The following is a 10712-nucleotide window of genomic DNA, read 5'->3' as shown; positions in this document are numbered from 1 at the left end:
AAATGGCAAGCAACCGGAAGCTCGGGGTCATGCTTTCGGACTGAGTGTAGGTGTACTGCAAAGCGGTCACCCAGTCTGTGTTTGGTCTCCCTAATTTAGAGGAGATCACACTGTGAGCAGCGAATATCGTATACTACATTGAAAGAAGTAGAAGTAAATTGCTGCTTCACCTGAAAGGAGTGTTTGGGGCCTGGGATAGTGAGAGAGGAGGTAAATGGGCAGGTATTACACCTCCTGCGATTGCAGGGGAAGGTGCTGTAGGAAGGGGACGAGGTGGTGGGGGTAATGGAGGAGTGGACCAGGGTGTCGCGGAGGGAATGATCCCTTCGAAATGCTGACAGGGGAAGGGAGGGGAAGATGCGTTTGGTAGTGGCATCATGCTGGAGGTGGCGGAAATGGCGAAGGATGATCCCTTGGATATGGAGGCTGATTGGGTGGAAAGTGAGGACAAGGGGAATCCTGTCGCGGTTCTGGGAGGGAGGGGAAGGGGTGAGGGTGGAGGCGCGGTAAATGGGCCGGACATGGTTGAGGGCCCTGTCAACCATAGTGGGGGGGGAATTCCTCGGTTGAGGAAAAAGGAAGACCTCTTTAGTTATCCTCTTACTCTTAATGTATTGATAAAACATCTTTGGGTTCACCTTGATGTTGCTTGCCAATATTCTTTCATGCCCTCTGTTTGCTTTCCTAATTTCCTTTTTGATTTCACCCCTCCACTTTCTATTCCTCTCGGCTTTCTGTGGTATTGAGTTCTCGGCGTCGGCCATAAGCTTTCCTTTTCTGCCTTATCTTACTCTGTAAGCTCCTTGACATCCATGGGGCTGTAGATTTGGCCATCTCACCCTTTTTCTTTGTGGGAACATGTTTACTCTGAAGCCCTTGAATCTTCCTTTTGAACAGTAAGCTATGGCTTAAAAATATCAAAATATCCATGCCATGCATTTGATAAAAGTATGTGGAGTGTTGCACAGTTGAAGTACTAGGTCCACCCTCAGTAAACTGTGAAATATTAGATGGTGTGATGATGGTAATCGACCTGAAACATTAACTCTGTTTCTCTCTACACAGATGCTGCCAGAACTGCTGAGTTTTTCCAACATTTTCTGTTTTTATATGAAATATTAGAGCTCCCTCTAGCAGGCACATCCATTTAACAGCATATCTTGTAGGCCTTTGCCTTCAGACCTATGGAATGTTCCGCCTTTAGGTTCTATAATAGTGCTTGAATTGTGCTCACATATGGTTGGTTTAATTTTAAATCAGCGTTCATTTCCTCCATTTCTAAGGGTTCTTCATTTGAGAACCTATGGATTGGACAATAGCATGGTGTATGTAAAAACAGTGGTGTTCCCGATCTGTATTTCATTGGAAGTGAAAAGTCCTTGTCAAATTAAAATTGTGCTTATAAATCCTGCAATGACATTTTCATTCATCTGCTTTTCCATCATTGTATTTTGAGGATATTTGTTGAATTTTATGCATTTTTTTCATTGTAATCTTATTGTGACTAATAGATGCTGCCAGTACAAAGCGTCATGTTAAATCAACTGTAGAATCTTTCACCTTTCCGTCCAAAAGGAGGAGGTGGTGCCCTGCAAATGGTGGGCATTGCTGTAGCCATGGCAGTGTTTACCAACGACTACTGCTGAGCGACAAGAGCAGCTTTCTAAATTAGGCAGTAGACTCATTTAAAATGGAAATCAGGGTCCTACACCATCAGTAGGCTCCAATGGTGTTTTTCTAACTGGGCTGGATGGAGTGTGTGCTGAAGACAATCCTTTTCATATTTGTGGGACCGAGTAAAGCTGGAGTGTTCCTCCATGTTCCACCATTCCAGCCTCTACACTCCTGTTTCCACTCTGATTCTTCCTCCCTCCTCAAATTGCCCTTTCTCTTCTCACCAGGAACATACCTTCCTCCGACCCGCAGGCCAGCCAGGCCATCTAATATTGTGGTACCCGGACAGGAGAGTTCAGTTGCCAGCTATAGCCACTGGCTCCATGCAAATTAGGCCTAGTTCTCAAAGTGGACTGGGCCTTCCAGTGACTCTATTGTGCAGTCAGATAACTGTTCAGATATTGCTCTGGGTGGGGAAATCCATCCATTATTTCATCATGTGAAACTGTTGGGTGAATTACAAGTAGGAATTTGATTGTGAGATTGCCAAAGGAATGTTGTTTTCATTGGGAAAGGAAATACCATGACTCTATTATTTGAGGAAGAAGTGTATCTTATTTTACACAACCCGCAATATCACTGTAGAAATTAGAATATCTGAATCATAATTTTGACTCTTTTTGTCACAGATTGCAGTCAGAGACTGCCTTAAATTCCAAACCACGGTGCATATTGTAAGCTTCAATGGTAATCTGGTCGAGCAGATTGTCCACCAATTGTGAAATCTACCCTCAAACAATCCTCATTCCAATTAAATAAATTGGATGAAAATCAGCGGAGTCTACAGCGAACAGATAATCTGTTTTTCCAGAAGACTAGCCTGGTGATGTAAACAAAAACTTATCCCCACAACTCAAAAGATTCCCCATTTAAGGTATCCTGACAGTCTGTGCTCAATGCAGTTCCATTTTTAATAAAGTGTTCGTTCATCACATCACATTTGAATACCCGCTAAACTACAGTGGAGTAGATTTGTACAGCAGATTAGATTACAGTCAGTTCCTCTCAACAGCAAGTCAACTTTTCCAATGTCAATGAAAATACTCAGCTGAAATTGCACTCATCAGGATGAGCCTTAGAATGGCACAAAATGATCACAACATTGGCACTAAAAACAGCATAACACTTTCATTAAATGCCAAAAGCTAATTCCATCAGTTGGCTGGAAGTTAGATGCGTCAATGGGAAAAATTGTGGGTGCCACATTTTGTGGTACTTAAATAAGACAAACATATCAGATTCTTCAAAACAGTTTTAGTCCTGGCTATTATATGTCTTGGATATTTCTTATGTGATTTTGGCTAATTGGTGATTTCTGACAAGTTTTGGAGCAAATTGATATGCAAATCAATTCAAATTATCAGAGTTTATTATACTGGAAAAATCTATCAATTATTCTTTCAACCAAGATTTTAGGACAATTAATGAAGGAACATTTCTACAACACACTCTGCCTTATTGTTTGTAACCAGGTTGTTTAAAAATAAAAGCCTAGAAATTGCAGTTAGTGCTATTAGAAGACAAACTCTTAATGAGTTTGTACGATTTCTTGGAGGTAAAATTCAGCTTCAGCAGGGTTAGAGAGGCCAAATGGACAAAAATGGATTGGTTGCCCATAATACATCCCGCCCAATTTTCCTTTTCATTGATTTATTCAGAGGCATTAAAATTAAATAAGCTCAAAGAAATTTCTGATGAACACAATAAGTGTTCAGATGTTTCTATCCCATAGCCTGATTGATAAGCCAAATCTTTATTAAGAGCTCTGTTTAGCCTCAACATCCTTTCAGTTATTTCTATTTTTCGGTATTTTAAATGCCAATGATACTGAAGAAACAGCTTTTTTTTGAAGGAGCCATTACATCTGACCTGAGAGAAGACTGTACTTCAAAGGATTTTATGGCATAAGAACCAACCTTTGATGTTTCAATCATTTATGACTTGATCTACTGCAACAGATCAGACACAAATTACATCTCCATGGGGAAGGCCCCTAGGTAACCAACAAGAATCGGACGGCTAATCTTTTTAGGAGCAGTATTTGTCCACCCTTGCTTTAGCAAAGATCTGTAAGCAAAGCCAATCGAAGGAACTCAACTTACCTGTTTGTCTGTTTGACCATTTCTCTAACTGTATCAAAGATGCTGTGTTATTTGGACTGACTTCAAGAACACAGTTATGCAGTTTCAAGATTATTATTGAGGGCTTTATCTCCCTCGCATTGCCTGGCTCACTAACACCTCCAATTCAGTTATGAAATTATATATTAATATTCACTAATTAAAGAAAAAATCAGAAGTAAAAAATTGAAAAAACACGAAGGATTGAAATATTTGTTTTAATTTTTAAAAGGAGATAATCCCTCTTTAAGCAAAACACATTCAACTTGCTTTTAAGTGAAGTAGCCATTTTTAAAGGGATAAAAGGTAAAAGTAGCATCAAACAGACCAAACCATCAAGAACGTTACATTACTTGTGACAACACACAGCAAAAGAGATCATGGTTATATCACTTTACAGGATTTAATCTGTATTGACAAATCTTGTCTTTGTTGTAAGTGACAACAATCCTGCATTTCTACGCAAAGTTTTTGTTGGAGAACTGAATCCACTTCTTTCTTGTAAGGAGACTTATAGGTTGGAAAGTGATGGCACTGAACAATAAAGTTAACAGCCAGTACGTAATCATGTCCCATTTGTAATTGTTCCAGCTCATACTCTAAAACAACTATCAGCTTGCAACCAGCCTTCTTGCTCAGTGCTGGAAAAAAACTCCATTTAATTTAAAAACTGCCAGAATAGCAGAGACAAATGTGAAATTTTCTCGGGTTAATTCACATCTAGCTTAATAATGGTTATGCACAGTAAATAAAAAAATGGGAATTTTAAATACCAATATCATTATTTCAAAGACAGTAATAACATTGAAAGGAAAGAAAGACTTGCATTCATGCACCACCTTTCATGACCTTAGGACATCCCAAAGCACTTTAAGCCAATGAAGTACTTTAGAAGTGTAGTTACTGTTACAATGTAGGAAACACTGCAGCCAATTTGTACACAGCAAGTTCCCACAAACAGCAATGTGATAATGACCTGATAATTTTTTTTTTAGTGATGCTGCTTATTACAATAAGCAATATAGGAAAGTTAGCCTATTGGCTGTGATAATTCTTGTCTATAAAAATGAAACATATTTTATCAACCGTTGATGTTTATTTTCTGAAGCACAGATAGAGTTTCCTATAAGAGCATCATGGGATAGAATTTCCATAAGGGTTCTCCTGATCTCCCATCATAACTTCAGTGGAAGATTGGCAGAAACCCTGACCATATACGTTGGTTATCCAAGGTTCCATCTGATCTACCACCAAAGCTACGATGGGAGATCCCATCTTGCAATTTAACATGGAGTTCATATCCCACCCTTTAGGCGGCCATATGCTCTGCACTGTCATATTTGTTTGGCAGTTTAGGCCCATTGGGATTTTGGCTAAAGTACATTTTTAAAGCCTTCAATGGTAAGTGTGCTGCTTCTTAATATTAATTAAAACGCAGATTTCAATTTTGAACTTGGGGACGGAAAGCATTTTTGTAAGCAAATGTTTTCCACCTGAAAGCTTGGTCATATTCCTCTCTCATTTTCATTGAGATAACATGTTTCATTTTTTTTTCACCACCTTCCTGGGTTTGGAGGGCTGCTCCTTGCAGTCTGAGGAGTTCTGTAATATAAATAATAATTTTTGCTCCAGCCAATGGGAAACACACTTCAGTGATGTGGGAAAGAACTCACTTCTTTCAAGATAGTTTTTAACCACTGCCCACTTTTACTTCCCAGGTGAGAAAGGCAAACTGATAACCTGGAAGAAGCCTAGTTAACAATGACAGTCAAGGGTGGGATTCATTCAGCTCTGCTGATGGTTAGGCAGCATTGGGGATCACCGTGCTTAGCACAACATGACTAGATGGGACAGACTTGATGGACCAGATAATATTTTCCTATCCATTAATTTCATTCAAAAAGTAATGACTTTGTGAGAAAATATTTGCAAACTTTTATCTTGTTGAGGTGAGGGAGTAGAACTGAATGTTATTTCTGTCATAATGACATCGACTGCAAGTGATGCAATGATGGGTTTCAACGTAATTATCAGTTTTGCGGCATAAGCTTTCACTTATATGAAAAACAGTTTACCAAGTGTATTATCATGATGACAGTGTCGCTATCTTAATAGATTGCTATACAATCCTGTAAGCGGATATGTCAATACAATTTAAAGCGTTTATATTATTCTGGTTTACTGTAAACTCTGGAGGGCCAGCTCAATTTACCGCAGCATATCATACCAATATAAAAAATCTTCTGTAAATCTTCAATTAAAAAACAAAATAACATTAACTTTTTTTAAGAAATTGCAGTTTAAAGTATGCATGAATTATTCATAAATGTGTTTGGATTTTGAATTGCTCTTTATGAAATGCATTTATGTCAATCAAACTAAATCTATAACCAAAGTCATTACGAAATTAGGGGACGGGGGTGGGGGGGGGGGGGGGGAGATTTGCTCTACATTCTAGTGTCGCAAAATTGCAAATATGTTTATAAAGAATATAAGGGAGCTTGGATAACCAAAGTGCCTGATTTCCCTTCAATATGCATGAAAGTCGGCTGGATTCCTTTACTGGTGATTCTGATGATACTGATTTTCCGATAGTTACTGCGCCCAGACAGTCCACTGCACCCGGGCACAGATCCAGGAAAATCTTCCCTCACGCACAGAGAACACCTTTAACCGAGGCATTCATATCCCAAAAATATTGCACTTTTTTTTTAATCGCTCTGTTTTCATTCAATTTTAATAGCCGAGGAATGAACGCAGTTAGACAACAGATTTTTTTGGTATTTTAGTGTTTGTTTAAGCACTGTAATGCCTAAAACTGGGAATACTGTAAATTCTTCAAAAATATTTTAACTTAAGTCTTGGCATTTGGTTTCTATTTGTGTTAAAATTATGCAAACTATTGCTAAATTAAAAGTGACTATTCTAAGAATATAACCAAACTGGAGATTTCACTTGTGTTATTAACTATTAACTTGTGTTAATAGAGAACAATACAACGGCAGCTAGCTGGTAGTGGCCGGCATGATCTTATAACGACAATGACTGCAACCTTTTAAGTTTGCTAGAGCTGCATCACATCCTATCTTTAAGCCCATGCATAACTGTTTCTGACACATCGATGCACTGGTGGAGAATCCATTAGTTTTGCTACTGTCATTAATCAGACAGAAACGTGCCACAACAGATAAATAATCCAACTGCATGGCTTGCCAGCAGATCAGGTGAACCTACTGGAAATGTTTGAATCCAGTGAACTAACTTGTTTTTTCTAAGCATACAAGGTACGCCTCATGTCATATACAGGACTGTTTCTGACTGATCAGCTGACAGACGTTGTTCAGTTTTTTTTACAATCATCACAATTCATTAGATAAGACAAAAAATATAAGACGGACAGCAGGTGACTGAGAACCACAAACCCTTATTTCAAACAGAGCTCAAGCTGCAGCCAGTCTTTTGTTTTCATTTAAAGTCCATATTTCTGTAATAATTCAGACTGCCATGGGCGCTTACGCTCTGGAAACTGAACAGGTATTTTGATCTTCCTAAAATCCTGGATGCATTTTTTCATTTCATCCTCAACGCTCAGCTTTTCGTTAATTTTCTTTTTGCAGAGGCTTGAGTCACGGGAATTGTTCATCAGCGTTTGGAAGAGTTCACTGTTTCTGCGTTTGTCGGGCTGCTGCATCCACTGAACGGGGGCTTTCTTGGAAGGCCGATCCAGTGTTAGGGTGTTAGGCTGAGGTGGTGCGGACTGCGCTGCACAAGCGACATTTTCCTGCGGAGTGCTGCCTTCTGACTGGCTTTCACAACTGGAGCTGGAGAGCTCGTTACAAGACGTCGCACTTTCCATTCCTTTTTCTCCCTTATCAGGTTTCCTACCATCACATTCCGACTTTGGTGAGGCTGGTCTTTGTAGTCCTCCTATTAAAGTTAGAAAAGGGCTGATAAAACAAAAAATTACTCACAGACATTTTCATTACTTTGTTTCACTGCATCATGCACTGGTACAAGACAACAAAACTATACCTTCCTTTTGAAGTCACTAAGGGAAGATGTGGAAGTTCTGTGGCACGACACCCTAATAAATAGTTCACAACCACCTGAGAAAAAATGTGCATGAATTACTATCACTTTCAAAGCCTAACGCCCAGTAACATAAGAATTTCTCAGACCTGGGTTTGTGAAAATGATGAGCATTGGCAGAGTCAGCCCATGGGATTCGGCACAGCAGGTCTTTTGAGGAGACATAACAGCTACTGGGAAATGGAAGGATACTGGCTGATCCAAACGGTACTTCCCCGTGTTCCTATCATCTCCTGTGGAATTGTTCACAGATGAACATAGAATTTGTGCCCCTGTGCTTCTCCCCTTCACTTTGCCTTTCTGTTTTTATTCCATTATTTCAAACCCCCTCGATTCTCTGTATGGTTCTTACATACTTTCTTTTGTTGTCATCTCTCTCTGTCTCTTTTTACACTTGAGTGTCTCCTTCCATTGTCACCTCTCTCCACTACACCTCCAGTTTCTCTCATTGTGCGTTTCTCTTTCTTCTGTATGTAATTTTCAGTCCATCATTTTACCTTCCACTCTATACATATCGCCCATACTTTTTTGCCCATTCCCCCTCTCTCATTCCCCTCTCTCTCATAGCAAATTGAAAGCACTCATGGACTCCCATCTCTTTGATAATCACCGGTCCTTCGGTGTAAAGCTATCCAGCATCAGCCCAATCCTTAAAGTTCCCATGGAAGTGTCTGACCATCCTGGAAAAACTTCAGTTACATAATAACCCAAGAGATCACACCTCTCAATATCTTAGGCAGCAGCTCTGACACCATTTCCATCATCAACTGATTGGTCTGCTTCAACAATTTTTTTCTTGGAATGTTGGGAGACAGATTTACAACAGGCTGAGGAGGGTTGGTGCTTAACCTTATCCCAGTCCTTCACTAAACTGTTCTCAGGGAGTTTAGGGAGTCAAAATATTTACAAGCAACAGCAATCAGATCCTTTCACTTGCCAGTTGCAACATGAGAGTGTTAGAGAAAGTGGGTGGGTGGGTGGGGGGAGGTTTGGGGCTGGGAGAGAGCAGCAGACCAAATCCTGAGAGGGAGTGGGCATTGGGGGCCAGGGGTGGGGGATGGAGGGCGAAACCATGCCTGCAATGGAAGTAGACAGACTGGAGTTGGGAAAGGGTATGGAAGATAATGATGACTGGAGTGGATGTGAGACAGCAGGCATCCTGGGGCAGGAAGGGACTGCATAGCCTGAACATGAAATGATAATTCACAGAAAACTGGGCTTCAGAATCTACAGAGAAAACAGCATTAGTTTGGGGAAAAATGCTTCCAAAGGTGCTTCAGGAAATTCTCAGTTAGCAGAAATGTAACAGACCTAGAAACCGACAAAAAAACATTTCTCACAGGGAGCAACATTGACAGGAACTGAGTCAATGAACATGATGGCCCCAGGACCCAGCAGCTTTACAAGGAATGAAATGGTCCCAAAGGGAATAGGAACCCTCCCATCTGCAAAGCTCTGACTGTGATAACCTGCCTGCTGCCTTTTGAGAATCTACAATCTACCCTGTGGGTTAATTGCCAGAGGAAGTGCTGAATCAATACAAATATGTGTTAACTTCTGGGTCTGGGAAGGCATTAGAGGGGCCTGGGAAAAACCAGGCATAAAGCGGGGGGAGGACTTTGGAAGCAGGGATGAAGCACCAAAAAAGAGCAGACGCAGCCTGGGGAATGAGTAGAGCATGAGTGGGTAGGGGCTGAAAGAACAAGAGGGGTTCTAATCACTGGGAAGGGAAGGTCTGAGCTATGCTCATGCTCTAGATTATCAGGTGGAGCCAGAAACAGCAGGCTGGATTTTATGCAGCCAGCAGGGAACCCAGCCTCGTTCATTTTGGGGATATCTCCGGATGCATTTTATGGTGCACAGACAATTAATTGCCCACACCAGGAACCATGTCCATTTAAGGTTGGCGATCCCACCTCCAAGAGCTGTCGGCCAATCAAAGAGCTGGCATCTCAGAAGTCCCAGCAGCGCCACGGGGACTGTGGCAGTGCTGGAGCCTCGAAGAGGAGGTAAGTGGGAATAGGCTCACCAGGGTCAGTCAGGCAGTCCCTGGCAAAGGTGGGGGGGGAGGTGTTGTTGAGGGCTGGAGGGTGCTGTTGGTACAGGGCTGGCCTTTGCCACTGGGAGCCCTCCGTGGGCCACAGATTGCCCAAGCAGGAGGGCCCCCCAACCCCTAATCAGCCTACAGGAAGGCTGCTCGGTTTTACTGGACGACCTCCCCATATGGTGGGGCTCCCACCAGCCACTGGCGAATTACCAGCAGCAGTGGGATGAGGCCCTTACGTGGCCATTAATGGCCACATAAGGGCTTCAATTGGCCACTGGGCAGGAAGACCATCCTCAGGCCTTCCTCACCCTGACTGAATTAAATGGCATTGGGAAGGTGATGGGCACTCCACCTGCCACCTTCCCTCACTATTTTATGGGGCCTCCTGTGCCCCCTCCCCCTTCCTGCCCATCTCTAGAGGGCTGGTAAAATTCAGCCCAGTGCATATGTGAGAAAATCAGGAGTTTTAGGGAATGATCAAGAGATGTTATCAAGGAGAATAGCCTCGGGTCAGGCAAAGAAGAGGCATATATGGCTGAGATCCTTCAAAATAGAGCAGGTCAAGGCACAGCAGCAAAGTTTGCATTGAGAGGTGAGAAGAAGTGTTGGAGTGAACTCAGGCTGAGAATTCAATAAAATGCCTGGGGTGGAATGGGGAATTGTCATGGTAACTGAAAATATGTTGCCTTTTTTCAAGATGACTGGTTGGTTTCTTACTTCATGATTGTTTGGTTTTCTGAATTAATCAGTGTATAAAAAGGGTATTAAATACATTTGCAGTA

General features: G+C 41.5%; 1 protein-coding gene across 6 annotated transcripts in view; it reads right to left on the bottom strand.

Moving 5' to 3' along the window:
- Positions 1–7263: 7263 nt before the first annotated feature.
- Positions 7264–10712, bottom strand: part of LOC137384696 (BTB/POZ domain-containing protein KCTD8-like) — a 352009-nt gene continuing 348560 nt past the window's right edge. For 2 of the 6 annotated variants that reach the window (XM_068059280.1, XM_068059202.1), the window contains exon 6: positions 7264–7662. In XM_068059280.1, coding sequence (XP_067915381.1) covers positions 7264–7662 — 399 coding nt within the window. Of the gene's footprint in view, positions 7722–10712 lie in introns of all 6 variants that reach the window. The other 4 variants (XM_068059366.1, XM_068059458.1, XM_068059031.1 and 1 more) reach the window with 3 other exon arrangements.

Source organism: Heterodontus francisci, chromosome 1 (assembly GCF_036365525.1).
Source record: "Heterodontus francisci isolate sHetFra1 chromosome 1, sHetFra1.hap1, whole genome shotgun sequence".
NCBI lineage: Eukaryota > Metazoa > Chordata > Chondrichthyes > Heterodontiformes > Heterodontidae > Heterodontus > Heterodontus francisci.
Note: the sequence above shows the minus strand (reverse complement) of the source record. Positions and strands in the feature narration are given on the sequence as shown.